The sequence below is a fragment of the Zootoca vivipara genome, chromosome 15, assembly GCF_963506605.1.
Source record: "Zootoca vivipara chromosome 15, rZooViv1.1, whole genome shotgun sequence".
Taxonomy (NCBI): Eukaryota; Metazoa; Chordata; class Lepidosauria; order Squamata; family Lacertidae; genus Zootoca; species Zootoca vivipara.
In genome coordinates, this window is record NC_083290.1 from 15,642,026 (window position 1) to 15,655,160 (window position 13,135).

Below are 13,135 nucleotides of genomic sequence, written 5' to 3' on the forward strand. Positions count from 1 at the left end.
AGCACCAACAGGAGCCAGTGGGCCTGCCAGCGCCTCCCCTGTGTCACTTCCACAAAAGGTCTCTGTAAATATCCCCTCCAAAATCCGCAAAGAGCAAGAAACTCTTTGCTGTTCCTGCTCACCTCCTGCTTGCACTGACTCGACTTCTCCTACATTGCATGCACCTCCTTAAAAACGATAAATAATAATAATCCATAATTGAAACACAGCGTGATTTCACTGGATGCCAGAATTGGATCCCTACCCTCCCTTTTTGGTCTCTGAACAGAGGAGAGGTGCAAAGAGCTTCTCTCTGGTGGCTTTTGTAGGAGCCACTGAGGGGGTGGGGGGCACACGCCAACTACCATTTTGTGGCTCTGCCACATTTTCGGGCCCTTTTAGATGTGGCAGCGGGTTGTTTTCTGACTCTGTGTGTGTGTTAAATTTTATTTTATGTTTATAGAAAAATGTACTTGGAGATCACAATTTCATACAACGCATCAAAGCGGTTTCTGCAGCAATTTTATCCGTACATATAAAAAAATGTAACAAACACACAAAACAAACCAATAGGTAACTGTTCCAGGAAATATTTTTCTTTAACTGTCCACGTAGGGTGTTTATTTTTATTTGTATTTTGATTGATTGATTGATTGATGGGTTAGGCCACACACCCTCCCCAACGGCAGCCATTTTGTGACTGGCACCCATGATGGTCTGTTCCCCCCCCCCCCACTGTCAAATGCAGTGACCGGCCTGTAAATGTTGACGACCGCAGGAATTTCATCTCTCTTGAGTGGAGACTTCATGGCGGTTGTTGCAGGGGCTGGTGTTGAGCTTAGACAAGGCTTGGACACCTGGCCTAGGAAGACTAAGCTGGCTGGGGTGTGTGTGTGTGGCACCAGGGACCCACTGCTATTTTGTTTGAGTTTATAACTTTATTCTAACAAGACTCCCACCCAGCTCTGCATGGGCCTGCCTGCCCCTCACCCTGTGTGATCACAGATTGAAGGTCACATACATTCTTCTTCTTCTTCTTCTTCTTCTTCTTCTTCTTCTTCTTCTTCTTCTTCTTCTTCTTCTTCTCCTTCTCCTTCTCCTTCTCCTTCTCCTTCTCCTTCTCCTTCTCCTTCTCCTTCTCCTTCTCCTTCTCCTTCTCCTTCTCCTTCTCCTTCTCCTTCTCCTTCTCCTTCTCCTTCTCCTTCTTCTTCTTCTTCTTCTTCTTCTTCTTCTTCTTCTTCTCCTCCTCCTCCTCCTCCTCCTCCTCCTCCTCCTCCTCCTCCTCCTCCTCCTCCTCATTATCATTATTACAGTATTATCATTCCAGTAGCACCTTAGAGACCAACTATGTTTGTCACTGGTATGAGCTTTCGTGTACATGCACACTTCTTCAGATACACGGAAGCTCATACCTATGACAAACTTAGTTGATCTCTAAGGTGCTACTGGAAGGATTTTTTTTAATTTTGTTTTGACTGTGTCAGACCAACACGGCTACCTACCTGTAACTAGTATTATCATTATTATCCCACCTTTCCTCCAAGGACCTCAAGGTGGCGTACATAGTCCTCCACCCCATTTTATCCTCCCAACAGGGTTCTGTGAGGTAGCCTAGGCTGAAAGCCCAACGTCACCCCCATGGCCATTGTGGGGAGGATTTGAACCCGGGCCTCCCAGGTCATAGTCTGCCACTCTAACCACTAGACCGCTGCTGGCTCTCCAATTCCTTTTTTAAAATTATTATTTTGTGGGGCTGCAGATCCCTCCTAATGACCCGGTGAAAGACCCCAAAGGCTGCATGGCCTTCACGAGAGCGGCCCCCGCTTGCAACGGGGGCTACGCCATCCGCAACCAGATCAACGCTCTGACGGCCTTCCTTGACGCCAGCATGGTCTATGCCAGCGAAGTCGACTGGGCAAGGCAACTGAGGAACACCTCAGGCTGCCAAGGGCTGCTGGCTGTCAACCAGAACTACACAGACAAAGGGCTGGCCTACCTCCCTTTCGGCAACCCACCAGGCTTCCCAGAGATGTGCAATAAAACCAACACGACAGCAAACATCCCCTGTTTCTTTGCAGGTAGGTCTGTTTATTTTTATACTGAATCAGACCCTTGTTTCACACTAACCAGCAGCAAGGGCTCTCCAGGGGTTCAAAAGAGGGGATATTCCCAGCCCTGCCTGGGATTGAACCTAGGACCTTCTCCCTGCACAGAGCTATGGTCATGTCCTTTAAAATAAACCAACATGCTAGTCCTCATGATTCTAAACGAAGGGCTGATTCTGCATGTAAGGCAGATGCTCTGTCACAGAGCTCTGGCCCTTCGGCTAAAGACCAAGTAAGATTCCGGTCCTCATTGTTCTTGATTTGAAAAGGAAGGTATTTTCTACTGAGTCAAACCACAAGTCCACCTAGCTCAGTGTTGCCCTACATTGACTGGCAGTGGCTCTCCGGAATTTCAGGCTACCCTACCTGGAGATGACATTGAGGATTTGAACCTGGGACCTTCTGCATGCAGAGCAGGTGCTCTCCCACTCAGCTACGCTCCTCTGGAAACCTGTAAGGAACAGTTGAGGGAGCTGGGTATGTTTAGCCTGGAGACGAGAAGGCTGAGAGATGTTAGGAAGCAATCTTCAAATATCTGAAGGGCTGTTGTCACATGGAAGGTGGAGCAAACTTGTTTTCTGCTGCTCCAGTGGGTAGGACCTGAACCTAGGGTTGCCAGACTCAATAGAGGACAGGACTTCTGTGCCTTTAATTTCCCTGCTCTCTTTTGAGTCTGGAAACCTTAAAGAGAAACCAGCAAACCCTTTGCTTGGAAATTAAACAAAGGGTCTGCTGGTTTCTCTTTAAGGTTTCCAGACTCAAAAGAGAGCAGGGCAATTAAAGGCACAGAAGTCCTGTCCTCTATTGAGTCTGGCAACCCTACCTGAACCATGGGATTAAAATGGCAAGAAAAGACACTAAACATTAGGAAGAACTTCCAGATGGTAACAGATTTTTAATAGTGGAATGGTCTGCCTTGGACACTGGTGGAATCTCCTTCCTTGGAGGTTTCTAAACAGAGGTTGGGCGACCATCTGCCAGGGGTTCCTTAGGTGTGGTTCCTGCTTTGAAGGGGTAGATAACCCATGGGGTCAGGCATGCTTAATGGGGACTCGAAAAAGGGCCTTTAGGATCTCAGTGGCTGCTTCCAGACTTTGGGATTCCCTCCCTAGAGAAGCTAGACTGGGTCCTTCCTTGTTGTCCTTCTACTGCCAGGTGAAGATTGTTTTATTCTGCCAGGATTTTGAGGACTGGCTGTTTTTAAGGTAGGGCTTTTGATAGTGCTGTACTGTTTCTATTATTTGTATTCTAATATGAATTTTATATTGTTTTAATTCTATTAGAGTTTAATTACTTCTTTTTGTTTGGTTGGTTTTGTTTGGTTTTTGCTTTCTTATTCTTTGCCCAAAACAAAAAAGGCAAAGAAACAAAAACAAAAAAGGACTTTAATTACCTCTTATTGATGTATCTTTTATATATTTTTATCTTCTTGTCTTTTATCTGCATTGTTTCAATTTGTATAAACCACCTTGAGTCCCAGTCTGGGGAATAGGTTGGATATTAAGATAGATAGATAGATAGATAGATAGATAGATAGATAGATAGATAGATAGATAGGATTAGATAGAGAAGAAGTATTGCTAAAATGCTGTGCCTGCTACAGAGAGCCTGTGCTTTCCAAGTTGTTTCTTACAAGCACAAGGTGGCTGTTTGGATCTAACAACGTTTCCTTCTTCTCTGGGGTCTTCAAGGGGACAATCGTGTCAATGAGATGCCAGGTCTAACTGCCTTGCACACGCTCTTCATGAGGTTCCACAACCGCATGGCCTCTCAGCTGAAGATGCTGAATCCGCAGATGGATGGAGACACCGTCTACAACACAGCCCGGAAAATCACCGGAGCGGTAATTCAGGTACTGGTTGAGACGGCAGCCCTGTGACGCTAAGAATGAGGCAAGGCCGGTTTGGAGAAGCCCTCGCTGTGTTCAGTCCAGGCTATTGACGTTCATGAGTTTGGGATGGGGTGAGTGAGCAGTGGAGAGGTATGGTGGGCGGGGTAGATTCTTATCCCCATTACCCACCAAGGCCAACCTCGGTTCATATGGGATTCTCTTGGAATAACTGGGTCAATTACCTACTGAAACCCTTTTTTGGTATGCAGAGTGAGCAGAGTTTAAGCTTGACAGAAAGGCAGTGTGGTGTAGTGGTTAGAACGTCAGGCTACTTGGACCTGGGAGGCCAGGGTTTAAATCTCTACTCGACCTGGAGCCAGTCACAGCCTCCCACCCTAATCTGCCTCACAGGGTTGTTGTGGAGATGAACTGAGGAGTGGAAGGGCCTGTACACCACCTTCAGGCCACATCCTAGTGTCATGGACTGGCTAGATGCAGAGGAGGGGTGGGAGGCACCAGCTGGGGAACCCCCTAGGGAACCCCCAGGAGAAGAAGGCTCAGAGCCTGGGGATTGTTGGTAGGATGGCAATGAGCGGTCCGAGGGAAAAGACAGAGCGGACTGGGAGGAGGAGGAGGTGTCGAAAGCTGAAGAGGTAACAGGGCTCGGTGAGCAAGAAGAGTCTGTGGCAGAAAAGGGCCCAGGATTAGAAGCAGAGGCAGGAGAGGAGGGAGATCAAGGGGCAGTCTGGCTGGTGAAGAGGCATGTGTGTCTCTCCTTCCTGCTACTATTAGCTCCCCCCTCCCCGCCCAGTCTCCCAGGACCAGAAGAGGCATGAAGCAAGAGGAGCAAAGTCAGACACACAGGCACAGTCTCATATTGCCTGGAGAGGAGGGGACAGACAGCTATGGGAAGATGGTGACCTTCAGTCACTGCAACTGCCTCATTGGGGCAAGGCTGACTGGGATCACTAGGCCTGCACTGTTTCAGTTTCTTTGAATAAAGAGTTATCTTCACTGACACCAGTGTTTTTTTATTGCTGACATTCAATTGACTCTGACTCCTGGCAAAAATATTGCCTCTCCAGGAACCTACAATGCTAGGGACTTACTCAGGGTTGTTGGGGTTTTTTTAAGTGAAAGCTGAAAATCTGGGGATTATGGTTCATGGGGGGGGCAACTGCTCCCTCCCCCCCATGGCTGCACATGCTTGAGCCTGTGGGGCGGAAATAGGTCAGTCAAGCAAGTAGCATTTTTATATATGTTTTAAGTGAGGCCTTCAGTGTCTGTTTCTCTTCACGCTCTCCTCTGCTTCTACGTTCCAGAAAATCACCTATACCGAATACCTGCCGGCCCTCCTGGGTGACGCATTCGCTCGGTTTGTGGGTCGCAGCACGGGCTACAATGACTCCGTGGACCCGCGAATCGCCAGCTCCTTCACCAACGCCTTCCGTTTTGGGCATGCCTCAGTGCGGCCTGTGGTGTTTCGCTTGGATAGCCGCTACCAGCTTCAAAGCGAGACCCCGCTCGAGAAGGAATTTTTTGCTTCATGGAGAATCGTTCAGCAAGGTATGTCCCTCTTGGGCAAGGCCAAGAAGAGGAGGGCAAAAGGCAGGGCAAACTTCTGGGGCCCTGAGATCCGAAAGAGGTCCTGGGGCCCAACCATTTTGCATTCATTTTATGTCATTCTTAACAGAATAATGTATTTCATGCTCAATGTACACGCCATTCTGAATAATGACTTGCAGACTGCAGACTTGTGCTTTGACTGTACGGCAGTGCAGCCTTGTCTTATTATGCGCCGTCACATCTGTGTGTTTTTGTAAGTGAAGACCATGCGACTACAACAAAGTTGTTGCGCGATCGATACGCATTGTGTTGTGCTACAAATACAAGGTTAACGTTTAAAGTGTATCACCAGCTCAGCAACTAGTTTGTGGGTTCTTATATTATTGATATTAGTCATTAGGATCTTAATACAGTGGTACCTCGGAAGTCGAGCAGAATCATTCTGGTAGTCCATTTGACTTCCAAAATGTTTGGAAACCAAGGTGCAGCTTCCGATTGGCTGCAGGAAGCTTCACGTGAGGAGCGGGAGCCTGGGGCCGACTCCTCCGCGCCTCTCACTTTTTGAGCGGCTTCAGGCCGCTCTCTGGAGGCACGCAGGGATCGCGAGCCTGGGGCTGCCTCCTCCGCGCCTCTCAGCTCCCCGCACACCCCTCCTGCCCGCCTCACTAACGGGGGGCGCCAGAGGGATCTGGGCACCAGATATGGTTAAGACGGCCCTGCCTACCCTCCTGCTCTACAGCTGAGATTGTGTGTGATATCAGGAGAGGGCAAAAGTGAGGTCCCGATTCTTCCTCGGTAAGCAGGGCTTCGCTGTCCCTTGAGCAGTTGAGGGCATTTGCTCCCTCTGTTGGCAGGAAGCAAACTGGAGTCAAATCACTTCCTTCAAGCCTTCTTCAAAGGGGCTTGCTGTAGCATCAGCCAGTGGTTAAACCCTGCAGGATAGCTCAGTTTGTAGAGCATGAGACACTTAATCCCAAGGTTGTGGGTTCAAGCCCCATGTTGGGTGAAAGATTCCTGTATTGCAGGGAGTTGGACTAGATGATCCTTGTGGTCCCTTCCTACTCTAAAATGTGCCCTACTTGCACAGATGCAGGCAGGTTGTGGTCTGGAAATCCAGTAGAGGCTACAGGTCCAGCAGGTGGGGGGAGATGGAGGTCCCTCAGGCAGCAGCTAAATGTGCCAGTGAGCCATAATTTTGCAAGCAGATGTTTTGTTCTTCCAGGAGGTATTGACCCACTTATCCGAGGCCTCTTGGCTAGGCCAGCCAAACTGGTGAGGCCGGACCAGTTGGTGGTGGATGTTCTCAGGGACAAACTCTTTGAACAGACCAGGAATGGCACTGGACTGGATTTGCCCTCCCTCAACATGCAGCGAGGCCGTGATCACGGCCTCCCAGGTAAGGCAAGCAGAGCCTGCACAGATGTTGGAGACTGTTGCTTAATGACCAGAGAAATGTCTGAAAGACTCATCGGCCAGCCTCTCTCCCCTCTTGAGAAACTCTCAGGAGATGGGTACGGGAGGCCAGTGAAGACAGAGAGTCTCCGAACCAAAGAGCCTGCAGGATCAGAGCAATGGCCCATCTGGTCCAGCATCCTGTTCTCACAGTGGCCCTGCAGTTGCCCTGATGGTTGGTTGACGGGTGGGAAGCCCACAAAGCAGGAGCTGAGCAGATCAGCCTTCTCCTCTCTTGTAGGTTTCCAGCAACTGGTATTCAAAGCCATTACTGCCTCTGGCGAGAACATGGCCCTTATGGCTCATAGCCAGGGATAGCTTTGCTCTCCTCCATGAATTGGTCCAATCATTTATACAGACATGAGAGAGGCTCTGCAGGATCAGAGCAACAGTGGATCTAGAGCAGCATCCTGTTCTTACAGTGGTCAACCAGATGGCTCAATAGGAAGCCCCAAAGAGCACTCTGCTCTGCTGAGGTTTCCAGATATTGGTTTTCAGAAGCATTACTGCCTGCAACTGTGGAGCATAGCCATCATGACTAGTAGCCATTGATAGCCTCCTCCTCCTCCTCCATGAAAGCTGGCCAAGCTGGTGACCATCATTGTTCTCCTGAGGAAGCTAGTTCCACGTTTTATCTATGGGCTGTCTTGGTTTTGTCTTGGTTTTATCAGCCTTGAAGCATCCTGGATTGCTTAAACTAAAAAGCTAAAACTAACCTCCGTTTCCCTTTTAAGCTGGAAAGGTTAAAAGCACTCTGCTGAACTCACAGACATGAGGAAGGAAGGATAATATCTAACAAGTATATCCTCTCTTAGCATCTATTCACATCCCAACAGCCTTCTTGTGGGATATAACCAACATGTTTGACTCTAATGAATGCACGAAGGGGTTAAGACCATAGAGTAAGCTGTCCTCTCAGGCTTAGCTAGGTCACACACCCCACCTTGGGAGGAAGCGCTATGGAACTCTTTGTTCCCCTCTTTCCACGATAGCTATGCTCTGTCTCCACCATCAGAAGCAGGATGCCTCTGAATATCAGTCACTGGAAACTGCAGGTGGGGAGGGTTGTTGCTGTCGCGCTCCCATTCCCTAGGCGGAATGTATGCTAGAGAAGGGGTCCCACCCTCTTGGGTTGGCTGCATTACAGCAACAACGCCCCTCTAAAACCCCACTCCGGTCTTCTTTGCCTCTGCCAGAGTGCCTCCTTTGCACTTCAGATGCCTTGAAATGAACCCAGCTTTTGATATAGGTGTTCATCCTGCAGGTTACAATGCCTGGAGGCAACTCTGCGGCCTTTCCCAACCTCAGACTGAGAACGATCTCGCTGCCGTCATCCAGAACCGCGATGTGGCCAAGAAGTTTATGAGCCTTTACAAGACCCCCAACAACATTGACCTCTGGGTTGGGGGCGTGGCAGAGCCTTTGGTCCGCAATGGCAGGGTGGGTCCTACCTTTGCGTGCATCATCGGAGACCAGTTCCGAAGGACTCGGACCGGGGACAGGTGAGCAGGCAGAGGAAGCCCAGAACCTCTGTGGTTTTCTGTTTCAATCAAGTGGTCTTCCTAAGAAGCTTATGTACACCCGTCGCTTTCCTTCTAAATTAAGCAGAAGCCATTTCATCACAAAGACAAGCAAATTACAGCCCATAAACTGGTGGCAAACCCAGCAGGAGATGGTTATTTTGTTTTACTTTTCATTTATTTTCATAAAATCTATACAAAACAAACAAACAAACAAACCCTCAAAGTGGTTTGCAAAAAAGAAAAAGAAAATTACAGACCATTATTTCAAGCATATGAAAGATAAAATCAGCAATAAGTGAAAAATAGATTAAAATATACTGCAACATTCTACATGTCTGTGAAGGCTTGTCTGAACAAAAATGTTTTTTTTAGAAAATATTTTTTATTTTCCTGTTACAAAATTGTACACGCATAAATCATAAAACATGACACGACTATCGAAAATGGGGTCGCAGCAGAGGTGTGTAAAATACTAAACATATTCTTTTACGGTACCTAATCATGAGGTAATTACAGTAATCTATAATAAATACCTTCCAAAGCTTTAACAAATTTTGGGCCAGATCCAAATTTCTTAACTACTTCCATTAAATAATTTGGTTCTATGCAATCAAATGCTTTAAAAATATCAAGTGAGAGGCTTGCTAAAGCAGATGATGTTTTCCTGCTGAAAGGAAGAATGTTTTTAAAAAACAAAAAAAAACCTTATTGAATCAGTAATTCTTCACCCTGGAACAAACCCAGATTGGACTGGGTGTGTAGAAATGTGAATAAGTGTTTTAAATCTATAGACCAGAATGACCGGAGAGGTTTTATAATCTAGATTTAACAAGGAGATTGGTCAGTATGACTCAGCATTGGTAGTAAGCAGTGATATCTGATCCCCACTTCTAGATGGGCCCTTTTTGGCCTGATCCAGCAGGCTCTCCTTTTGCTTTCAAAGTGCTAGGGCTTTGACCCCCTTTCAAAGTGCTAGGGCTTTGAACCCCTTTTCTCTTTCTCCTCAGATTCTATTATGAGAATCCCGGTATCTTCACCCCACAGCAGCTCCAGGCCCTCAAGAGAGTCTCCCTGGCAAACATAATCTGTGAAAACACCAACATCCGTGAGGTGCCACGCAATGTGTTCCGGGCCAACAGCTACCCCCGGGATTTTGTCCGCTGCAACACCATCCCAAGGCTCAGCCTCTTTGCCTGGAAGTCCACTTGTGATTGTGAGTCTGTCAATGGAGAGGGATATGTGGCAGGGAGTCCCACAGGCTCCCATTGCAACTAAATGCTTGCTGGATTTGACCACGGGAGCCTTGGTCCTCCACCTGCCACTTCCTCGTTTTCCAAATGCTTGGAGTTTACAAGGGCATAACTTACTATTATGATCACCAGTGTTTTTTTCTGGTGGCACTCAATGGTACACAGAACTGGTATCTCTATCTGTGTGTCATCTATCTATCTAAAATAAAGGGTCAAAAGCCAGTGTCAGGTACGCTGGCAGGCAAGGGGGTTTCCTTATCCCCTCCTGTAGCTTCCGATAAGAAGTAATGAGCCTTTGGCAGGTTTATAGACTTGTTTTATTTACAACAACATACTGAGAGCAACATCAGGCCGTCCTCCCCACAGATGGCAGTTGCTCACTCTGATTCCTGTCCCCTTCTGCAGCAAGAAGCACACCACCGGCCACCTGTCCCTCTCCTGCGCTTCCATTTTTCCTGGACCCAAGTTCTAGAGGAGGGAGGGACTTCCCCTCCACTCTCGATTTAAGAATCTCCCAAAGGCTCCCTCCCTCCTGGTTGCCTAGCTACTATCTCAAAACTGTCCAGCTCTTCCCCTGACTGAGCAGCCTCTGAATCTGCTGGTCTCTCTGCTTCTGGGAATGTGTAAGGCGGGGGGAGGATCCTCCCCCTCCTCCTCTGTCAGAGGCTGCTCTGTCTGTGCCTTCATTCCTTCATCTTCGGAGTCAGACCAGTCTCTGGCATCTGATTCAGACCAGCCCCTAACAGCCAGGGCAAAGAAGTGCATTTTCAGCATCCTCTGGACCTCCCTGGGGAGGGAGCTCCTTTAATCCTCTTTCTCCCCTTCTTCTCTTAGCTGCAGATGGCTATTGTTGAGGACGGAGCTCCTGTAAATCTAGAGCTGGAACCTGCATCCCTAAGAAAGAAGAAAGGCCTTCGCTTGGCTGCAGTTGGATTCATAGAATCATAGAGTTGGAAGAGACCACAAGGGCCATCCAGTCCAACGCCCTGCCTCACGTCCCACCTGGTGTTTTGGAAATTCACAGGGGCAGGGGGAGTCCTATCCAACCTTGCTTTTCGCGACAAAGATCCAGAATAAAGCAGTTGCTGTGTGATAGATCCATTTGTTTCCACCTCAATGAGATATGCACAATGTTGCTAAATTACAGCTACCTGGGTGGTTAAAACGGCTCAAAATAAGTTGGGATTATGGTTATGATTATGATGGCATGAGGTTGTTTTCTGTCTTCAGAAATAAAACTCTCTGTATAGACACTTTTTCAAAACGAAAAATGTATGGGGGGGGACAGATACAGATACCCCTAAATGGTCAGTGGCTGAAACTTGAGGGCGGGGAGGCTATTACCAAATGGGTTGACACTGTGCTCAAAGGACAATTGTTGCAGGTCTGCTGCACAGGGTGGCCACCGACTTAGATGGCTTTCAGATAGGACAAATTCATGGAGGAGGAGAGGTTTATTGATGGCTACTGAGCATGATGGTGCTGTTCTGCCTCCACGGTTTGAACCAGCAATGTTTCTGAATGGCAGTTCCTGGAAACTGCAGGAGGGGAGAATTGCTCTAGTGTTTGGGTCCCACTTGCGGGTTTTCCAAACACATCTGGTTGGCCACTGTGAGAACAGGATCCTGGGCTATTTATTTTCTTCACTGAGTTTGTGAGTCACTTTCTCTTGCCTAGGGCAACCCAAAGCAAATTGCAAGCAAGCAACCAGACAGAACAAAATGAAAACAGAAACCCACGTACTGTAGATACAATCATACCTCGGGTTACGAACGCTGCGGGTTGCGTGTTTTCGGGTTGCGGACCTCGCCAAACCCAGAATGGGTTTGGGTGCTCGTGCATGCGCAGAAACACAAAATGACATCACACACATGCGCAGAAGTGCCGAATCGCATCATGTGCGTGCACAGACGCAGCACTTCAGGCTGCAAACGCTGCGGGTTGCGAACGTGCCTCCCGCACGGATCACGTTCGCAACCCGAGGTATGACTGTACATGAAAACCAAAAGGAAAAAAGAAATACATTGAAAATATCAAACCCACTTCTAAAAGGCCACAGAGAGTTAAAGGCCAAAGGCCTGTTTATAGAGGAAAGCTATTGCCTGACAACAACCTAAAGCTGTATAATGATTTTGCCAGACGAGCCTCCTTGAGGAGAACAAACCTGATGGACTAGAAATTCCATTGGCCTGATCCAGCAGGCTCTTATTATGTTCGTATGGGTTTGGAGCCATTAGCAGCTTCCTGTGTCTCTCTGTTTAGAAAGCACAGCAGTAGCACATTAGGGCAAGTGGGGCACTGCCCCACCACCTCGGTCTTGGCCAACACCCCCACCCCCACCTGCCAGCCTTCTTACCACTAGCCCAGAAGGTGCCACTGACTATCATCTGCTTAGTCTCAGTGTTGCCTTCATAGAACTTAGCAGAGAGTAGGAAGATGAAGATAAGCCTAGAATTAGTCAGCTGCACCTGCCATTGGCTCTGGCGCCACCTACTGTTGGGCTCCCTGCCTTCCGCCCTACCAGTCCCAAGGGGCACCAGTCACCCTGGAGACACAGATTACAGATTCATGTATTTATCTGGGTTTTTTAAATTAGCATTGATCAGGTAAGTCTCTCACAACTCCAGCATTAAAAAATAAATACATCTCCCGGTTAGTGCCTATACAATCACTGAAATGAAATCAGAATATGTGTTGCACATTGCTTTCGAAATCCAACTATATGACAATATGGAAAGGAAAGAGAAAAAAGCAAATTTTAAAGTAGGATGAATGGCTCATTCCATCAGAAAATCCACAGCAGGGCAATACTTTTCTAGGACAAACAACAATGTTGCAAAAGGGTGAGCAAGCGTTCAGATTCTGAGTTCTGCCTAGTCAAGAACTCTAAAAAACAAAACAAAACACCTTGCTGTTTTGTGACATTTTGCTTTCCCTACTGTGGATGCTGGCATTTTTCTTGGGGACTCACACACACACAAACACACCTGCTTTTGCTTCCCATCAGAAAAAATTAAAATATCTGGCTGGTTGTGCTGTTTTCACATCCCAAGGGCAGATGTGGGTGTCACAAATCCTTGGATGGTCGTTGCTGGATTTAGCCCCAAATAGCCACCTCAAACTGACCTTCCTTCATCCCAGAGCCCAAACCACCTTCCCAGAATGTCAGGAAATATGAGAGATGAATCCCAGATTTTAGCCCAGGGATGGCAAAGAGGCATTTTGAGAGTTTGTGGCAGTGGACTTCAAAGGTCCTTCACTGCAGCTTTTTAAACAGAGGTTGGATGGCCATCTGCCAGGGGTGCTTCAGCTGTCATTCCGAAATTGCAAGGGGTTGGACTGGATGACCCTTGGGGTCCCTGCCAACTGAACAATGCTATGATTCACTATCTACAGGGGCCCGCTGGTTTTAAATCCCAAAACAAGAGG

The 13,135-nt window shown here is 47.8% G+C and overlaps 1 protein-coding gene across 1 annotated transcript in view; it reads left to right on the top strand.

The window, feature by feature from the left end:
- The window catches only part of LOC118097172 (eosinophil peroxidase-like), a 29,200-nt gene extending 18,249 nt beyond the window's left edge, over positions 1–10,951 (top strand). The window contains exons 8-14 of the mRNA XM_035139861.2: positions 1,739–2,057; positions 3,776–3,936; positions 5,238–5,481; positions 6,704–6,877; positions 8,198–8,435; positions 9,464–9,669; positions 10,541–10,951. Coding sequence (XP_034995752.2) covers positions 1,739–2,057; positions 3,776–3,936; positions 5,238–5,481; positions 6,704–6,877; positions 8,198–8,435; positions 9,464–9,669; positions 10,541–10,560 — 1,362 coding nt within the window. The 3' untranslated portion in view covers positions 10,561–10,951. The remainder of the gene's footprint in view (positions 1–1,738; positions 2,058–3,775; positions 3,937–5,237; positions 5,482–6,703; positions 6,878–8,197; positions 8,436–9,463; positions 9,670–10,540) is intronic.
- Positions 10,952–13,135: the final 2,184 nt, after the last annotated feature.